At 40.5% G+C, this 19,612-nt stretch overlaps 4 protein-coding genes across 5 annotated transcripts; 2 read left to right on the top strand and 2 right to left on the bottom strand.

The window, feature by feature from the left end:
* Window positions 1-505: 505 nt before the first annotated feature.
* LOC311506115 (G-protein coupled receptor 183) lies at window positions 506-1,530 on the top strand (the record flags this gene model as incomplete). The annotated part of the gene is made up of 1 exon (XM_084569997.1): window positions 506-1,530. One exon carries the CDS (start codon window positions 506-508, stop codon window positions 1,475-1,477), a length of 972 nt encoding a protein of 323 aa, XP_084426123.1. The 3' UTR covers window positions 1,478-1,530.
* Window positions 1,531-2,796: 1,266 nt separating this feature from the next.
* amn (amnion associated transmembrane protein) lies at window positions 2,797-5,452 on the bottom strand. Its single transcript, XM_084570223.1, has one exon. The coding sequence runs from the start codon at window positions 5,286-5,288 to the stop codon at window positions 3,849-3,851; it is 1,440 nt and encodes a 479-aa protein (XP_084426349.1). The 5' UTR covers window positions 5,289-5,452; the 3' UTR covers window positions 2,797-3,848.
* Window positions 5,453-6,126: 674 nt separating this feature from the next.
* On the top strand, window positions 6,127-9,775 carry otop2 (otopetrin 2). Its single transcript, XM_084571031.1, has 7 exons — window positions 6,127-6,361; window positions 7,544-7,941; window positions 8,025-8,161; window positions 8,245-8,303; window positions 8,386-8,510; window positions 8,618-9,417; window positions 9,523-9,775. Exons 1-7 carry the CDS (start codon window positions 6,309-6,311, stop codon window positions 9,691-9,693), a joined length of 1,743 nt encoding a protein of 580 aa, XP_084427157.1. The 5' UTR covers window positions 6,127-6,308; the 3' UTR covers window positions 9,694-9,775.
* Window positions 9,776-10,328: 553 nt separating this feature from the next.
* Window positions 10,329-19,495, bottom strand: hid1a (HID1 domain containing a). 2 transcript variants are annotated; one of them, XM_084570744.1, is made up of 19 exons: window positions 19,140-19,495; window positions 18,357-18,506; window positions 17,288-17,458; window positions 16,845-16,985; window positions 16,090-16,196; window positions 15,852-15,968; window positions 15,221-15,428; window positions 15,080-15,136; window positions 14,853-14,993; window positions 14,668-14,758; window positions 14,416-14,567; window positions 12,768-12,846; window positions 12,483-12,647; window positions 12,163-12,390; window positions 11,693-11,844; window positions 11,520-11,606; window positions 11,331-11,422; window positions 11,071-11,229; window positions 10,329-10,984 (listed from the first exon to the last, which is right to left on the bottom strand). In XM_084570744.1, the coding sequence occupies exons 1-19, from the start codon at window positions 19,203-19,205 to the stop codon at window positions 10,921-10,923; spliced, it is 2,427 nt and encodes an 808-aa protein (XP_084426870.1). In that variant the 5' UTR covers window positions 19,206-19,495; the 3' UTR covers window positions 10,329-10,920. The 2 variants fall into 2 exon arrangements, with proteins under 2 accessions (XP_084426870.1, XP_084426869.1); XM_084570743.1 differs by having other exon boundaries at window positions 16,869-16,985.
* Window positions 19,496-19,612: the final 117 nt, after the last annotated feature.

Here is a 19,612-nt window from a genome sequence, read left to right as displayed (position 1 = left end):
TAGAATGAGTCCCCTAAGTGAGTTAGATGTCCCTGTGCACGAAGTGTCACGTTCCCCAGAGAAGGGTCTGCACAGACAGAATAACAAAATAACAGCCTGAGGAGAAGCCCTGATGGTGTTTGTAACATGTTTTTACTCTCTGGAAACTGTCTCCGCTGCTACTTCATCTCTTCTGAGACCAGACTTTTCAGCAGACAAGAAACAAGGAGTCTAATGAACAAAATAATGTGTGACACTCACAGGCTGTAGCTTTTGCACTGACCTAGAAAACATTAGTAGGTAAATCATCCACTTAGAAACGCATGGCTTTCATTTGCAATTTGCTATGACTCAATGAGTGCTATGAAATTTACAGTGATGCTACAGTATGAATGACTGAGTGACCGAGTTTCTAACACGCTAAATGTGTTATTAGAATTTATATATAAGATATAAAATGATTATATATTATATAAGATTCTTACTCTTCTCCCACCAGAGTCCTGGTTTTTGCTGTAGTGGAAGCATGGACACAAATGTCTCACTCAACTTGACCTCTTTGCCGATTCAACTCCCTCGCAATACCACAGCCTATATCAATGCCACTGTAAAACCATTCAGTGTGTTTGACGGGTGTGACCATCAAGCAGAAGCCATTCTCTTTGACCTCATCCTGCAGTGCATCAATGTATTCGTGGGAATCCCTGCCAACATATTTGTCATTGCAGTTCTCATTCACAACCGCAAAGAACCCACCACTTCAGACATATTCTTGGGCTGCTTGGCCTTTATGGATGCCTACTTTGGTGTCATGACCCCCATCAACTTCATTAACCTTTACCACTGGCAGAGTAAGGGGGTTTGGTCGTCCATCAAGTTCTCCTATGGAGTAAAGGATACCACCGGCCCACTGTTTCTCTCCTGCATCTGTCTAGATCGCTTTGTGGCTGTGCTCTTTCCAATTGCTTTTGGGCAGCTTAAGCATTTCAAGTACAGGTTAAGCCTCTCATTGCTGGTATTCTGCCTCACCTTTGCTTACTCAGCAGCAAAGACAGTGGGAGGACTCCCAAACTTTGAAAAGGTGTTCACTGGTGAGGTTCTAGCTGCATTTACTTGGATGGTGGTGTGCAACATTAGCATCCTGTGGGCACTGAAGAAGTCCCGTGGTGCTGGGAAAGATGAAATGCACCCAATGAAGAAGAAGGCCTTCAAGAGTGTGCTCTCTATCCTTTGTATCATTATCTTCAACTACCTACCACCTGTTGTGCTGTTCCCATTTGAAGACTATTACTCCCCTGATGTGTTTCGCTGCTATGTGCAACCTGTGGGCTTCGCCTTCCTGAATGTCAGTAGTACCATCCAGCCACTTGTCTACTTATCTCGCCTGGAGAAAGTACCTTTCATCTCAGATGCTTGGATTAAAAGGTGTGCTTTCTGTGTCATTGCAGAGGGCAACAAATCCCCACCTGCACAAAGCCCACAATCATCATCCTCTTAATTTTGTATGAGGATATCATTCACATAATATTCTAAAGAAGAGAGTAGGAACTTAAATACAACTTGTGTATGAAACTGTGAATTACTTTATTTGTAACTGACTTAAATTGTTGTATTATTCCCTAATTTGTGTTTTAAAATAAAACAATAAATAATAATATATTGTAGAGTGAGAGAAAGAGATGAGGGTTATTGAAAAAAAAAGATGGCTGTTTAATAAAATATATATATATATATATATCAATAAAGAGACAATAAGTGGAAAACCATTTTGATTGAATGCTTTGATAATAGCCCAAAGGATTCGTGTCTATAAGCAGGGTGTGATACAAGTTGCTTAGTGGCTGTAATAGAACGATTAAGCATGTAACTATTTGTTTGACTTTGGTGCCATCATGTGTACAAAATGAACTTTATTCTTCCTGGAAATGAGTGATTGACTGGAGACCTTTATTACTACTCAAGTGTGTGTGTGTGTCTCTGTACCTCCATTTACTGCTCATTTTTCAATTTCGTAAATAGTAAATGGAAGTAAAAAGTAAATAGAAATTACAAAAAATATTACTATATGTTTTAACTAATGTAATGAGGCGACCCCTGCCGACACCTGGGATAGGCTCCATTAGTCAAGCATTAGTAAATACTTAATTCGTATAAAACGTTACTCCTACATTAATAGACGTTAGTACGTAGTTTATAAATGCAGCTATAAATTAAGTATTTACAAACTAGTTATTAAGGAAGTTTCAGGTGTTTATAAGATCATTAGAAAGTGTAATAAATGATTAGTAAACTATTTGCACTTATTTAACAATCGTCTTCGAGGAAGAATTGTGTTCCGTAAAAAATTCTGATTGATCGTGATCGGCGATCACTTAAACGTTTGGTGAAATCAAATGGAAGAAAAACAACAGTAGAACTCAGGGCTATGTTTAATAGTGAAAGTAAGAGCATTTCCACACGTACAATGTGCAGGAAACGCAAGGGATTGGGACTGAACAGCTGTGTAGCCTTAAGAAAACCACTAATCAGTGAGGCTAACTGGAAAAAAAGGCTTCAGTTTGCTAGGGAGCATAAAGATTGGACTCTGGAGCAATGGAAGAAGGTCATGTGGTCTGATGAGTCCAGATTTACCCTGTTCCAGAGTGATGGGGGCATCAGGGTAAGAAGAGGGGCAGATGAAGTGATGCACCCATCATGCCTAGTGCCTACTGTACAAGCCTGTGGGGGCAGTGCTATGATCTGGGGTTTCTGTGGTTGGTCAGGTCTAGGTTCAGCAACATTATGTGCCCAAAGAATGAGGTCAGATGACTACCTGAATATACTGAATGACCAGGTTATTCCATTAATGGATTTTTTCTTCTCTGATGGCACGGGCATATTCCAAGATGACAATGCCAGAATTCATGGGGCTCGAATTGTCCATAGTCCACGTGAACAGACAAGCAACGCAGTGGGAGTGGACGTGTGACAGGAGGATGAAGCTATTCCGACAGTCTGTGCACATGTAGACGCCCCTGGAATTCTTTGTATCTTCATATGACAGCCAAAGAAAATTCAGAACTCAAGTCACACATTTGCAGATAGGAATATGCAGGCCCGTGCTGAGAACAGTGAATGAGAGAAAGTCTTCAGGCCTGCACATGATCAAATACAAATATAGTACCTCGTAGATATTAATGACATTCATTTTTGATATGTAAATGCACTTCTCAGCACTTTATGTTATGGGTATCCTACTTGTCAAATCACACCTATTTTGTAAGTTATGCACATGCTGTGTAGACACCACCTAGCATTTCCTACACATAATGGTGGGCAGGCCAGCAGATTTCTTAGAGCCCTTATCTGTTACTGTCTGGCTGTCAAAGAAAGAAAAAATGCAGAATTAAGTTGTTGCTAAAAAATTACCAGCACCCTTCAATATAAACACATGAAAAAAATCTGCCAATGTCAATGCCAATTTTTGTACAGTTACAGAAAACATATAAACACAGTCAACACAAAGGCAATGAAGTCTGAAGAAATACTGCATATAAATGTTTATTGATGTTGAATGACCAGGTACATAAAGATATTGTGTCAGTGAAGGTTAAATTTACTACAATCTAGTGGTGGACATTTAAGACACAAGACACCTGACAGCACAAGGCATGGAATTTACTGCAGTTTTGTTGCTTTACTGCTTGTAAATGTGATTTGCATAAGGGGGAAAACACACAGTTGAGTGCCAATAATTCTTTCATTTAAGTGTATATGATTGACCTTCAGTGTCTGTTAGCACTTCAGAACTTACATTGTTCAATTATTATGAAACTTTGAGTGGATATACAGTATCGTTCATGGTATCATGTTAATGCAAAAGTTCAATTTCAGGCATTAAAATCAGTTTCATTCTCGTCATAAACTGGATTTACAAAGTGCACACCTGTCTGAGTCATGTGGATCGAATGATTAGTTTCAGACCCATATAATCCAGGAGTATCAGGCATTGTGGTGGGTTTGTCAAACATTGGATTATCAAACCCTTGGTCAAGAGGCCCACCAAGTTCTCCAATTTCACTTTTGTTCATCCATTTTCTCACAGATGGTATAGATGGGATTTTAACAACTCCCTTAACAACTAGAACAACCATGATAATAATGAGTGCAATCATTAATAAAACTCCAAAAACAACTCCAACCACCATCCCCACATTGCCTCCAGAGTCCACACTGCTACTCCCAGATGAGGCTTGAAATGTAGCCTCTGTGATTCCCAGCACAGGACCATGAGAGCCAGCATCCTTCATTATGTCCCGGGCTAGAGCCTCTGACTGTGCTCCTTCCTCTCCATCCAGAATAACTACCTGGATCTCAGGTGATGTACCAAAAGGTATGATCCCCATCAGCCGCTGTGACTTAAAGACTTTTGACATGCCCAGCTGGATGGATTTGTATTGTGGCTGGATGAGAAAAAGGTGACGAACTCGCTCCCTGTAAGTCTGCAGATTGAACCCCGTGGCATAACGGATGGTAACGATAGCACCACACACCTCACAGCAGTGTCCTACAGGGAGGAGAGGTTCCTTACAGCTGAGAGGTGCACATGTTATTGTGCTACAGATCTGCTGATGGTTTACAGAATTTCCGCAGTCACAGCCAGAAGGATCCTCACAGCCTGGGTTTCCAACGGTGACAGCAGAGGATCCATGAAACTGCAGTCGGCCAGAGCGTGAGCTGAGATACTGAGAGAACTCAGGTCCGTGATCAAAGGTCTTCCCTAAAACTGACACCGATTTGACAGGGATGTTAGTCTGACTGGAGGTGGTGTCCACTCTGAATGAGGACAGGGCTTTAAAAACAACATCATCATACTTGCAGGGGACGCTCTCCTCATGGACTGAAAATAGAAAGTTTCCCTGCTGCAGATCATTCAGAGTTGCTGCAGCCTGCCACAGAGCTGGATTGAACCAGTGAAGAGACTCTGAGTCTTTGAACTGAGTTGTGACACCTACTCCACAACCTGAGTCTTGTCCAACATAAAATCCAGCCCCTGAATTCAGGATGAACTCTCCTTCAAGTGGCAATCTCAACTCCTGCACAGCATGCGTTGTCTCAACAAACACAGATACTTCTCTTTGACTTGAAAACTGAACAATGTCACTGCCGCACGGAACTTCTCCTTTGTCCCAGTTGGTCTTATTCTCATAATTGGTGTCAGAAATCCACTGTTTGTACAGTGCATTGGCTGCCCCGAGAAGACAGAAGAGAAGGAACACGACCGGTGTTTTCAGCATTTTGAATGTTTGTGACAGGCAGAGACAGAACATTATGTGACCTTTGTTTCCAACCTTGTGACTAGCACCTGAATAGCCACAGCATACCAAAGTTCATAAGCTCTAAAACACATCACCCTACCAAAACAGGTAGCCTGGAAAAGATTTACACTTTCTGCAACGAGTTAATTATTGCTAAAATGGATTCTGTCACATGCAGGGATTATCGAGATGTGGGATTGCTTCCATTCTCCCTTCTTTCTTTAGTCCTACATGAGAAATAAGTCTGGAGCACGGTGGTGTGGTGGTTAGCACTGATTCCTCAAAGCAAGAAGGTTCTGGGTTCAAATCCATCGGCTGAGTGAGGCCTTTCTGTGCGGAGTTTGCATGTTCTCCCTGTGCCTGCCTGGATTTTCTCCAGCTTTCTCCCACCGTCCAAAGACATGCTTGTTAATTTAATTGCTAATTTTAAATTGGCCTTAGGTGTTAGTGTAGTTGTCTCTCTCTCTGTGTTAGCCTGCGATAGACTAGCGACCTGTCCAGGGCGTACCCCGCCTCTTGCCCAATGACAGCTGGGAAAGGCTCCAGCCCCCCCTCAACCCTCCAGAGAACAAGCGGTTACAGGAAATGAATGAGCAAAAACAACATATTTTGTAAGACCTCAGTCCTCTCAGCTTCTCAGTTAGTTTGACCTCCACCTTTACGATATGTTTCAACCCTTCCTTGTTGAGGTTTTCAGAATGAACAGTTTAATAAATCTTGGAAACAAACAGGAATGAAGCCTGACATACCCTTGGAATACAAGGACACAACGGAATTTAAAACAGCTGTGGGTGAGGGGCAAGAAGTGAGAGTAGCTAATCAGCTGAAACTACTTGCACCTGTCTTTTCTTCATTTACTACACCTTGTGCAGTGCTTCAGCTTTTCTTTTATTGTTGTACAGAAATTACCTATGGTCCAGATGTTTTATGGTTTCTGGTGCTTGATGTAATCAAAGAAAAATATACATTTTAACTTGGACCCAATACAGACAGCCAGTGAGTTCTAAGACTTGCTTGGAAGAAGCCTACATTATGAAAACTGTAGCTCAGAAGATGTTCAGGACCTGCAATAAACTTTTCTCTAGGTAAGTTTGAAGTAATGTGTTTTTGCTTTTTTTTTGTAAACTCTGGTCTCCTAGAGTCAGTTAATTCTCAATGGAACTTCAAAAACATGGTAACCCTAAGAAGAAACAATTTTCACAAAAGATGTTGTATTTCTCATGCTGGTAACCGAGAAGCATTTGGGGATATTGTATCCTGCAATGGCAGATCGGCAACTCTGGAAATGGTTCTTAAAGTTATAATTTTATGTTATACAAAGCAGATCATACATTGCTCTTAGAGCTTAGAAAAATGTATCTACAAACACAATGGCATACACGGTTGTTGCAAATATGATGTGTATTTCATCTTGTCTAACTTAATTTAACTGCAGCTTAATAAAGCAATACAATCACAAAAAAATCTTTTATTCAAGGTTGCATAGGAAGCCAGATTGTGTTTACTCTGTGCTTGGGGTGTCAAACTCCTTTTAGTTCATGATATAAAGCCAAATTTGATCTCAAGCGGACAGGACCAGTGGCATGATAACCTATAATTTATTAAACATATAAATAAAGACCACTCCAGATTTTTCCTTTTAGTACAAAGAAGTACATTATGAAAATGTTTATTTCAATTTGATTTAAGATTTTCAGTTATTTTTTCCTTCTTCCTCCTCTTTCTACTCTTCTCCCTGTTCCTCCTTCCCCATCCATGTCCTTCATCCTCCTTCATCTTCTTTCCTTCATACTCTTCCTCATTCTACCCCTCCTCCTTCCTCCCCCTTTTATTTTTATTTTTCATTTTCATCTCTTCCTTCTCCTCCCTCCCCATCTACTTCTACTTCTCCTCTTTTCTCTCTTCCTCCTTCCTTGTTGTTCTTCCTTCTTCTCTTCCTTTGCAAATTCGACTGCATGTTTGACACTCCTGCTCTAAGCTGTTCAAGTTAGCATTTAGCACCTTTAGTTTTCAGGTATTACTATGTCTTTATAATTCCCCACAATTAAACCTACTGTTTAATAAACTAAATTACATTGATGTTGGTGAAAGGAACCATGAACACATGTAAATTATCTTTAGCTGAGGCTCATTAGCTAGCTATAAAACATTTTTGTCAAATTTTAAAAGATCAGGTTCAAGTGTTAACATAATGAATTTTGGCTTTGTAAAGCGGTATGGTTATTTTGACTGAAGGTGAATCAAACTGATAACTGGTATCTTTACAGAAAAACACCAAATGATGTTGAGGTCCATCCATCCAACATTGAAACGGCAGCACAGATGGAAATTATCCAGCATTTGCCCAGTCCTTCACACCCTTCAAGTGTGGAGGCTGTGAGAGAGTTTGTACACCATGAGGAAGTAGTGATGGAGAGGGCCCACCATGGGGGTGGATGGCTGCTGTCTGGCATAATCTGCATCAACATCCTAATCCTGGGCTGTGCTCTGGTCAGTGGCAGTGCCTTCAACAGTGTAGCCATAACTGCTGTACACCGGCAAATCTTCCTCATTATCCTCCTCCTCCTCACTATGATGTGGATGCTGATTTACACATGCTTCACCTACCGAAAGCATCAAGCAGTCTTGTTCAAAGATAGTCATGCTGGGCCTGTATGGCTCCTAGGTGAGCCTGCTTGATAATACTTTCTTTTAAGATCTCGGTTGTGGATGTTTCAAAACCTAATCTCCTAATTATTTATATTGCAGCTGGACTTGTGCTGTTTGGCCTGCTTAGTCTCCTCATGGACATCTTTAAGATTGGCAATTATGTGGGCTACCTTCACTGTGATTCCGCTGTTAAAGTGGCCTTTCCTGTGGTGCAAGCTGTGTTTTTGTTTGTTCAGGTTGTTGTATTATGTATCACAAGATCAGTCTTGCATGCACTTAGACTACGTTGGCCAAACTTAACAAAACTGTCTGGTTTTAGACCTACTTCCTGTGGATTCATGCGAAGGACTGTGTGCAGCTACACACAAATTTTACACGGTAAATAATTTTTACTCGCGGTGTTCGATTCTTTATTCACTTCAATGTTTTTAATCATTATCAATCATTTTCACATTACCAGGTGTGGACTTACTCTTACGCTTTCAACTAACCTGGTAGTGTGGATGGCAGCAGTGACTGAAGAATCGCTTCACCAAACTGAGATTCCTGAACTGAATATCAATGTCTCGCACAAGCTGTACAGAGGTATCAATGTTTTTTTCTTTTTCTTTTTTTTTTACCCCAATTTTAATCAGATTTATTTGAGAACCCTGTTAAGGAGGGGAAAAACTAAATTATTCTTTCCATTTCAGCCAGCTATGGTGACAAGAAGTGTATATGCAGTCACTCAGCGTGTGACACCTTCAAAGAGGCTTTTTACTACCTGTATCCCTTCAACATAGAATATAGCCTGTTTGCTTCTGCTATGGCCTACGTCATGTGGAAGAATGTGGGTCGACTTGTAGAAGAACACAACCACCACAAAGTTAAGTTCCGTCTGAAAGAGGTATGTTTTGGACCTATAACGGGAGTACTGCTGGTTTTGGCAGGACTTGTAACTTTTATATTCTATGAGATCGACATTTTAAAAGAAGATGAAAAGAAGAGAAACGGGGCTTTGCTGATTCATTTTATCATGAATATAGTGATAGTGAGCCTTATGTCCCTCTCCACAATGATTGGCTGCATAGTTTATAGGCTGGACCACAGGGAACATGTATCGGAGAAAAACCCCACTCGCAGCCTGGATGTGGGGCTGCTGGTGGGAGCCTCAATGGGGCGCTTCATCATCAGCTATTTCTCTATTGTGGCAGTGGTGGCGACAGGAGTCAGAGGCTATCTGAATGCTCTCAACCTGTCCTGGACTGTGCTGCTGGTGCTCCAGCTTTGCCTGCAGAACTATTTTATCATTGAAGGCCTCCACCGTGAACCCTTCCACGTGATGCAGGAAGCAGCTCTACACACAAATGCCCATGCCTTCCAAGAACATCCAGAGATGAGCTTTGCAATGGAGACCCACAAGTCCAGCTACATGACTTTGTGTCCTAAGCTGAGTTGGAAGAGAAGAGTTCTGAAGGAAATCTGTGCCTTTTTACTGCTTTCTAACATAATTGTAAGTTGTATTTTATGCTTTTCTTGCATTTAATTATTGCACATTTCCTGTGTGCGTAAAAAAAAAAAAAAATGTTCTGCTCATTCTCTTGTACTTAATTCACAGCTCTGGATCATGCCTGCTTTCGGAGCTCGTCCCCAGTTCGACCACTCTGTTGAGATACACTTCTACACGTACACAATGTGGACTGCTATCGTGAATATTGGACTGCCTTTTGGAATCTTCTATCGTATGCACTCTGTTGCCAGTCTCTTTGAGGTGTATTTAATCTCTTAGCTAGACTTGGTTACCATTGACATTTAATTGTTTTATGCATTAAACATTTTAACTTAAGTTAATAAATCTTCTATGGGAAACACTTAACTGTTGTTGGATATTCTGGACATTCCAATCTGCAAACTTTTATATGCAGTACAACAGTGGGTCAAGGGTTTAATTATGTGCTACATGTGAATTAATGTACAGCTCCTGACTAAGTTAACTGATTTTCAAAATGGTTCATTCTTGATGCAAAAATGGCTAGTACTGAATATTATGGTATGTTATGAACCGTCGTAATGGTTTTTACATCCACATGATGTATGATGGGGCACTGAATACCAAAGGATATGAATTTGCAAAACTATTTTCTGCATTTGTATTCCACTTCCATATGATTTTTGTAGTGGGTCCTTATTGAGAGGAGCTAGTCTTTAGTTGCTAATCTGTGCTGAGAAGAATCTACTGACATCTAGTGGTTGACATGTGAAGGTGCCACAACAAAAAAGGTATCCGAGTTAGTCCATAATATCCAAATAAGTATAACGTTGACAATTTGTGTGTTAGGACTCGGCATTTCTCTGAACACTGAATTTCAAATTTTCCATTGAAATGCGCAGTTCAGTAATGTGATCAAAGATTTCACAGAACCATATAAATTTATATTTTCAGGATAATTTAAGGATACCATTTTCAGCATTGAGCAATATAAGCACTGCCAGCCACATTAAAAATTATATTGGGTCATACACATAAAACATACAATCTGTATTCTTTGAACATTATCACAAACTACAACTATAACACAAAAGGTGCAAGCATGGCAAGTACAATAAATAACATGAAACACTAATGTTGTGCCATCCAAGATATGTATAAGCTTTTGTTGGATAGCAGCATATCCTCAAACAAATCTAAGAAATTCAATAGTTCCTATTCTGTGGTGTCCAGAACAGAGGCCCTGCCTTTAATAAATACTCCAGTCATCTCAGTGTTTTCATAGACATTCTGTGGTCTTAAGAAATGTACAAACACAGTTGTTTATGGCCAACATTGATAAACAGGTCATCTTTGTCTGAGAGGAATCTCAACCTAACTCATCTGAACAATCCTACCCAAGGGGGTGGTATAAGGATCAAGCATTATGATTACTAGGAAAGCAAAACACAGTGAGATATAGCAGATACTGGAGGAAAAAGGAACTCTGGTGTAGGAACAGTCTCCTTTTCAGTCAAAGTCTTCTGTCTACATCCGCTGGATCTCAAAAAGGCGGACATCAGTGTCATACCAGATAGGAGGATCCACGTTGCTAGAAAAACAAATGAATACACTGGTTTTAAACTGTGTGAAAAGATGTTAAGTTTCCAGAACAAATAGCTCTTCTGTCTGACTCACCGCAAATAAACCACGCCCCACATATAGGTGCGAAACCACATGGCAGTGCCTGCATTGGCCTGATACTTTCTGATGAGGATAGGGTGAGGAACTGGCAACAGGCCCACTAATGTGCCATGCTGAAGAAACTTCAGGATCTCTGATTCATCCGTGAGACCCCTGCAGTAAAACACATGGCATGTTTTTGGTGATACTGTATTTTTAATGTGCAAATACTTCCTTTCTTCTGCATGCAGACCAAAAATATATAGTTCACATACTTATCAATACAGATCTTCTCGACCTGGGGAACAAGTACTTGTAGAAGACGCATGATAGTCTGAAGGGGTAGCTTACACTTCCAAGAGAGGACCTGGGAAAAAAATGTATGAATATGAATTAAGCCCTGATTACACCAAATGAGTTTGTCAAAAACTGGGGAGAGGCTAAGGGCAAAAGAGTTTACTGACCCATTCTGGTGAGGGAGCCCAGTAGGACGTTGAAGACACACTTGACAAACGTCTTCTCTCCATTTCTGCTTCAGTGTAGAAAACATCCTGAAAATGTGAATAAACAGATTAATATTAATATGCACATAGAGTATATTTACATAAGCACAGCCACACAGTAAAAAAACCCTTACTTCATTGTCTCTGCCTGAGTTTGACTCAGTGTCACTGGTCCCAGCGACCGCACTTTGGTCCGAGAGGACAGCATGAGGCGAGTTTGTCTTTGGAACTGATACCATAGTGCCATCCTCTGATACCTGGGACTTCTCGGTCAGCTTATCGATGCCTGGAGAGACCCACAGTCATATTTAAAAGCTGAATCTTCTGACGGTCCTATTTGTCAACAAATCCCATTAAAAGACCAAAACAAACAACGATTCCGCAGCTGAAGACAACTTTCTACAGTTATAGAAATATCAACTGTTTTATCCTTTGAATCGCATTTACAGTTTCTTGAGCAATGGGCCTACTCAATTAACACCCATTATCTTCAGGTACTGTGTGTATATATGCAATGTACATGTCTCATTTGTGGTATAGCTACACCACAATGTGAAGAGTACTGTCAAATGTGAAAAATACAGTAACATCCAAGTAGCAGTACCTGGTATGGCGACCAGACTGGCCTTCAGTGTACCAGGCTCTGCTGGCACTGCAGGGTGTGAGCCCTCCATGGATACAGTTTCTTGGGAACTTGTGCGGGAAATAACATCAGGTGACTTCTTCTTCCTCTGCAAAGCCTTTTGGATGGAACTGGGGTCAGAGGGCAAGTTGGCCAGCTGGTGAAACACATTACGTTTCCGGATGATGGCATACACCAGGTTGCAGTTTCCTGGGGATGAAAGAAAAAGGAACAGATTTACACAAAACAACGTGTCTGCAAGAGCTTCAACTGAACCCAGAAATGTTTAAGTTGTCTCTTACCATCAAACTGGTACTGGATAATATTGTTGAAAGCCTCAAGAAGGAAAAAAACAAGGTGATGGTTCTGGGCTGAAGAGAACAGGAACCAGCTGGTGGAAAAAGCTTCTAGCAGGTGGAGCAATTTATTGGCTGCTACCATAGACAGGCTCTTCAAATAGGGGGAAACTGTGAAAAAACAAAAAAACACGATGTGACAGCTGTTTTTTATGAGATGTAAAAACATTTCAAAGCTGATCTTGCAAATAAAAAGTGTATTGCCCAATAGAAGGCATCAAAGCAATTCACCATTCACAATAATGGTGAGTAGGCAGTCAAAGAGAGGCTGGAGTCGCTGGTGGCCTGTCGTGATTATCTTGTGAAACACCTAGAAAACAAACACAGTGAAAGGTGTGAGGCTTTGTATGGTAACTGTTACTGTATTTTAGGGCCTGTTCAGACCTTGCATTAAGATTCAATCTGGGCAATCCAATCATGTACAAGACAGGTGTGAACACCCCCAGGGCGCATTAAGATCGCATTTGAGAGATCTGATCTCTGACCACATTTGGAGGTGGTCTGGGTTGCATGTGTCCGCATTCCTTTGGTATTGTGAATGCAACACATTTTGAGTCGCATTAAAGACCTATAATCAACAGGGGAGCTCCTGCGTCAGTGGAGTTTTACTCCATTTGTTCAGAAAAAAAAACACACGACTGCTATTATAAATGATTGCCTGAAAAGGAAAAGGCACCGTAAGTGATGCCTGGTCGTTAGTAATGAGAGCCTTTTACAATATTCTATCCTTGTAGCTGTTAACTGAATATAAAATATTTTACAAATGAAAGTATTTAACAAGGTTATAATATATTATAATAATAGATTTTTCATTTTAGTTTAGTTTTATATCGTTTTGACTTTTTTTCCCCTCCAATTCAGTTAGTTTTAGTTAGTTTTTAGTGTGGGTTTGCTAGTTTTAATTAGTTTTTATATTTCCAAAAATGCTTAGTTTTAGTTTAGTTTTTATTAGTTTTAGTATCAGTTTTAGTTTTTTCATACTTTGGGTTATTTGTCAGGTGCAGGATTCAAAAAGGTCAGGGTGAGTATTGTATAATAAAACTTGACTTGGGTGAACTATTCCTTTAATCCTTCTCTTTCGGGGGGGTGGGGGCGGCGGTGGACTCACAGAGGCTAGCTTGCTTTGGTACTCGACATTAGCCGCCTTGTGCGAGCTTCTTAAATGGACTTTGAGATTCGTGGGGTCCCCTTGAGAAGCAAGCCACATATTTTGTCACAGTCTGTTTCCACTACAAGACACTTGCTTTTATCTTTCTCGTCGTCATATTCAAAAAAGTCCAATACAGGACTTTGCCGCTTTCTCCCAGCTTTTGCTGCAGCCACCATGGTGCCGCCAGGTGACGTCACAGACCGTGAGGTGCAGTAAGGTGCCGCTGCTGCCAGCTGGCATAAAACTGCCAGAGCGGAATAAATCGATCATATGAATCCAACCAGTTGAAGCTTATAATTAAATTGACAGAGACGAAAACGAAGGGAATTATATCTATAATTTCAGTTTGTTTTAGTTCGTTTTCTAAACACGCAATGCAGTGTCAGTTAGTTATCTTTTTTCTTTTAATTTTCGTTTTTATTTATTTCAGTTAACAAAATTGTTTTTTCAATTTTAGTTTTCGTTATTTCATTCGTTTTTCGTTAACGATAATAACCATGCTATTAAAATTTTCTACTGTGTCCCAGATGACGTCGGGGCACAACACAGAGCGTACAGAGCGGATCTGGAGACGCATTTGGAAACGCATGTTAATGCCAGGTCTGAACACACGTACCTAAAGCTGGTCACTTGCAATCAGATCAGATCTTAACGCAAGATCTGAACAGGCTCTGTGTCAGGCAGCAATCAAAATAAAGCCATTTCAGTCGTAGCAGGTATCTCTCTCACCACTATAAGAAGGTCAGCATGAGTCCCTGTGAACACGGGGATGTCCATAGGCACATGAATGGAATAAGGCTTATTCAAGCGCACACCAAAGTTTCGCTCTCCACTCAGCAGCAGCAAAATGAACACACCAATATGCATGAGTCCAACACGTGCTGCAAAAAGAATAAATCACACTAGAAGTATGTATATTATGGACATTGTGGAGGCTTGTAGAGGCATGCTGGGTGCAATGAAGCAACTGAGGAGACTTACACTGGTCAGCCCTGGCATCATTCAGGTAATAGAGTATAGGAACCAGGATATCCAGCACATCACTGCTCTTCAGTACAAAAAACAGGAACTTCTGTGATGGGGACACAAAGTGGATTGCATAATGAAAGCACAAACTCTATTAATGATTCTGACCTAAGAAATGATCCACTTTAGTTGTTTCCAACCTTATTGAAGTCACAAAGTTTCCAGAAAAGCACCAGCAGCTCCTGGTGAAACTGGATCTTCTTGGTGGAGTTAGGCAGGTAAGTTTGAGTCAAAGGGTTGGTCAGCAGACGAGCTAGGCCCTTCAGCACAAAGTCAAAGTCCTACCAAGGGAAAGTGCATAAAGAGGGCTTTAGACAAGTGATCTTTGCAGGAATTATCATGTTTTGAGAAACAATGATAATCATACCTCCTCTCTGTGAATCCTTGACAAATAATTTGCAAACAAGTTTTCGGGGCCTGCAGACTGCACAAAGATAAAGATATTTATTTCAAAAGACATTAAACATGGGTCATCAAATTAATTACTTCTTTTGTGGCCTTGTCATACTTCTTGCTCCTCTATGCTGCATGGAGAGGCAGGGCGGTGGGGAATCCCACCATCATGCTCCAGGGTCACAATGAGGATCTGTACAGCCTGCTCCACCAGCTGCTCCCGGTAGTCAGAAAAGAGCAGGTGGTTGTACGGGATGCCGTAGCCCACTGGATCATAAGCGCACACCACATTCAGCAGAGATGTGAACAGGGGCAGAGCATGTCTAGGCACAAGGGCATGAGAACCAAATTAGTGAAACATGTATTACTTTAAGAGTGTCTAAACTGAGTTCCATTACATGATTATTTTTAAATAAAATTTTAAAATATGATACATGATAATTGGTAATGCAGTTCCAGTTTTAGTCAAAACAGACATAAATTTTGAAAGTTTATAATATCTACTTGAATATAAGAAATATGAAAGCACAGTGCCAAAACTCTTGACTTTGAAAACAGTGGTCCACACATGCAAAGTATTTTTGTAATGTAATCTCTATAGTAAATTAAGAAACTCCACTTGTGATGAAAACAATAGCATGTTGTTGGAAGTCATGTAAAGTTAAGTTTTTAATTGGCATCTACAAATGTAAAAACTCAGTTTTCAATTCAGTTGAATGCGTCCAATAATATGGATGTGCCATTACCTATTTTCTGTAGAGCAGAAGAATGTCACCCAGGGGTTGAGGACATTGTTATCTGATGAAGGTGGCAAGTACATGGCCTCAGAGTAGCAGGTTAGTAACAGTCTCAGCAACTCTGCCCTGAAGATTGAAAAAGCAGGTTGAGAAAAGAAAGTTAAAAGTAAATCAGACACCAAAATAAAATATCGATTTGGTGATACAGAGGTTTCCTGGCACAGCTTCACAAAACAGACTGACTCACCTATTCAGGTCATGGATGTAGTTGAGAGGGGGCGAATGTGCAAATCCCACCCCTGACTCCCAGATGTATTCACAACTGTCTAAAGACTGCATGCTCTCTACTGAGTCCTGGACACATTCATGAAAACATTACAGTCAGATTACTACAGGACAGCATAAATATTTGTCAGACTATATAATCAATGACACTACAAAAGAGGGTCTATACTTTGTCAAACAAATCATTATGCTATTATGCCTGGAGGACTGAATGAGTTGTTGTTTATTCTGTAATGATGCATGAGCATTTTCTGACATTCCATTAGTCAAGCTAATGTTTAGATCACAAAAAGACAGCCAATTCTGTCATTTTTATGTGGAGAATAGTCTCACTTCCTTGTCCCCTAAGAGACTATTATCTGTCAGGGTGCAAATTTTAAAAGGACAAGCAAAAAATAAAGAGGGTTCATTATGAGAACAAAGTTTTAGTCTCATGTGCAACATTCCTTTCTTACTCATGATGGAAGAGGAATTCTTCCTGGTGTGCCTGACAGTGTATCACTGGCCATTATCTCTTTCTAAGTTGTCTCTCCGGAGAAACTTGAGTGACAGGTTAGTTGGGCAACTTCAGATCAGAAGGAAGGAAACAGAGCCCGGAAAAATATGTCTAAGTTTAAAACAACACGTTAGAATGAGACTATTGAGATTGTTATAATGTGTCCGGCATTATTATGTTTGCTGAGTGGTGATAAGATGACAAATGTCAGTGAATTGCACGGTGTCAGGACACTGGGTACTCACAGGCCCTCTCTTGTGGCTATGCACTGTGAAGTCAGGGCAGAAGAGCAGGTCGGCAATGGCTAGGAGCAACGACTCAGCCAGTGGTCGAGCTCCATCATCATCATCCATCTCATCCGTCTGAAACAGATGGACAATATGTGAATGGTAAACTAACAACTATAATCTCCTTTCTCCATCAAATGACTTGCTCTACAGAGAAAGATGAAAATGCACCTCCTTATAGCTGGTATGAGGAAACTTAAATGATCAAGGAAGTGAAGGATTCACACCCAGGAAAAACCAGTCTCATAAGTTCAGTGCTCTCATTGAACATTATTGTAAAATTGCGTACACATATGCACTGTACAAGTAACCATTGTATTTCTGACGCTTATGTTTGTACATATTTGTGAGAAGTGTCTTTTACTGTGCCCACTCACCCCAGCTCGGCCAGCACCGGGCACCGTTGACCAGAAGAATCCTCTCCAGTCCTGGTCCTCGAAGATATAGGGAAGGATGCGGGTCAGGATGCGAGCACAGTTCAGTATTACCAGCTTCTCCCTCTCAGTGGGACAACCGGACTCTGCCCCCTGCACCAGCTTCTCCACTGCCTAGATAATCAGGAATCATTTTTGAATATGAATATGTACATGGCACACTGTTTCATCATTTTACCTAAAAAAAAAATTGTGTTTTTACTAAATTTTAATGATCAAATTTGCTTGAACAATATTTGTGCTGGTTCCAAGCTGATTAATGAAGTATTGACACATGTAACAAACATGCCATGCATCAAGTTTCTGACAAGCCATCAAGCCATAAGAAAACTATTATTCCAAAAAATACAGCAGTAACACTATTTTTGCTTTGTGTATCCAAATGTTTTCATGAAGACAATGAATGCTCATAAAGTATCATAGTTTTTATTTACTGTGTCATTAACTGGACATAAAGGATTTTGAGTTTTGAGTAGTGTTATGAGAACATGTCATGTTTATTTTCGTGGGTAAACTGCAGTACCTAATATGTTACCAGTAAACACTAGAAAGTAAATGACATACAGTTCAGTTCATTTAACAGTAAAAAAGAAATAAAAATGTCTATGAGATGTGACATGCTGGGGCTGTTGTTATTTTTTCTTATATTTAACAAAGGTTTACTTGATGATTTACATGTCAACAATCTGCTGCAGCCCAAGCCTAAAATAGGAAAGAAGCCCTTTTGAATCGGCTCAAATTCAAGGGCTCTCATCTCCTCTTTATTTAATTATGCTGTAAGCCCCCGTATGCCTGTTTTGTTTCTGATACGCAGCTTCAAACGGAAGCTGGGAGCAAAAGACGGAAAGCAAAGGAAAGGGAGGGGAGTTGACTCATTTATTCCCACATCTGAGAGCCTGTGCAGTGCTCCAACAATCCCACTGAAATCCAAAACATAATTATACCATAATGTCACTTGTAATATCTTCATCTCATAAACAAACCTGTACTACACCAATGCATGGTTGCGTACCTTATAACAGAGGGTTGCTAAATTTGAGGGGGACTCTTCTCGAACAGCTCTTATCTCAGCAGCTGGCACCAGTGCAAAAACATCCTGGACAGTGGTAGTTGTGTCTGCCCAGAACTGATCCCAGAAGGCATCGTCCGTGGATTCCACTGGCTGTAGAATAAATGTTTACATTTTAGTTTCCAAATGAGCCAATGGAGCATTTAATGCCAGAAAGGCTTGAAATATAATGGGTTAATTGATCTTGAATAGGACAGCATTCGAATGTAGTTTTGCCATTTTATCTTACGCAAGGGGGCCGAGGCTTATATTACATAGATGAGCCCAGGCCCACAGCAATGTAAACACAACTGTTTGTTCTAGCAGCAGGAAGCATTTACTGGCACACTTCGCACACCAGTCCACCTGCCGCATCTGCAAACGTGGTCATTTCCAGACCTTCGCCATTAGCCTGATTTTGCTATACGCCATTAGTTATAGGAAACTACCGGCAGAACTAAACGCGTACAGCTTTATTAGGATCCAAGGTAATTCCCGTAGCCGAATCCACGATCATGTAATTCAATATAAAGCAACATGCTACATATGTAGAAAATGCATGCAGTATGTGCACGTCGACATTATACACATTTTGATGGTGAAAAATGTCAATTAAAAGGCTGTATGCAACACGGGACAATTCAGATTTCATACCAAATCATTTAGCGCTATCTCATCTCCTCGATGATGCTCGGTGCGCCCAGTGGATCTGTAATGTGTTATTCATTTGTATGGATGCGAATATACCTGTGTTTTGGTCGTGAGCTGGATCACTGCCTTCCTGAAGTTTAATTTTGAGTCGGAGCTTCCCATTGCGATTATTTCCCTGTATACATACAGGACCGCTGCTGCTGAGAATCCCTGATAATCTCACCTCAGTCCTCCTCTTGAGTCATTGGCGGAGGCGTTTTTTTTACACTATTGGCTGGCTGGATAGGCAGGCTGCACAACACTGTGTAACTTCCGGGTTACAGATTTATAATACAGCCAAAAGCTGTTGTCGTTCAGTATTTTCAATCCTTTAACCGATAACTACATTTAACCACAATATGTCAAATTAAAGCGTTCTAGCGTTTCCATTGTAAAGGCGATATAATATTGTGTCCTGCTATAGTCTGTTATGTCGATTTAATACCAATTATATTTCATGGCGAACAGATTATTAAATGCGTGGTGTTTACCTTCAATTAACTAGAGGTTGTATTGTAGCCTATTGCACT

This window comes from Chelon labrosus (genome assembly GCF_963514085.1).
Source record: "Chelon labrosus genome assembly, chromosome: 21".
NCBI lineage: Eukaryota > Metazoa > Chordata > Actinopteri > Mugiliformes > Mugilidae > Chelon > Chelon labrosus.
The sequence above is the reverse complement of the archived record's forward strand: the minus strand, read 5'-3'. Positions and strand labels throughout refer to the sequence as shown.

What these genes read in the sequence shown, in the direction of transcription:
- hid1a (XM_084570744.1), bottom strand. Translation starts at nt 19,205, where the DNA reads ATGGGAAGCTCCGACTCAAAATTAAACTTCAGGAAGGCAGTGATCCAG. An exon ending in CAAGGATTCACAGAGAGGAG is followed by an intron (nt 14,994 to 15,079) that starts GTATGATTATCA and finishes TTCCCTTGGTAG; the next exon opens with GACTTTGACTTTGTGCTGAA. An exon ending in ATGCTGACCTTCTTATAGTG is followed by an intron (nt 12,847 to 14,415) that starts GTGAGAGAGATA and finishes TTTGTTTTCTAG; the next exon opens with GTGTTTCACAAGATAATCAC.
- amn (XM_084570223.1), bottom strand. Translation starts at nt 5,288, where the DNA reads ATGTTCTGTCTCTGCCTGTCACAAACATTCAAAATGCTGAAAACACCG.
- otop2 (XM_084571031.1), top strand. Translation starts at nt 6,309, where the DNA reads ATGAAAACTGTAGCTCAGAAGATGTTCAGGACCTGCAATAAACTTTTC. An exon ending in TGCAATAAACTTTTCTCTAG is followed by an intron (nt 6,362 to 7,543) that starts GTAAGTTTGAAG and finishes GTATCTTTACAG; the next exon opens with AAAAACACCAAATGATGTTG. An exon ending in TGGGCCTGTATGGCTCCTAG is followed by an intron (nt 7,942 to 8,024) that starts GTGAGCCTGCTT and finishes TTTATATTGCAG; the next exon opens with CTGGACTTGTGCTGTTTGGC.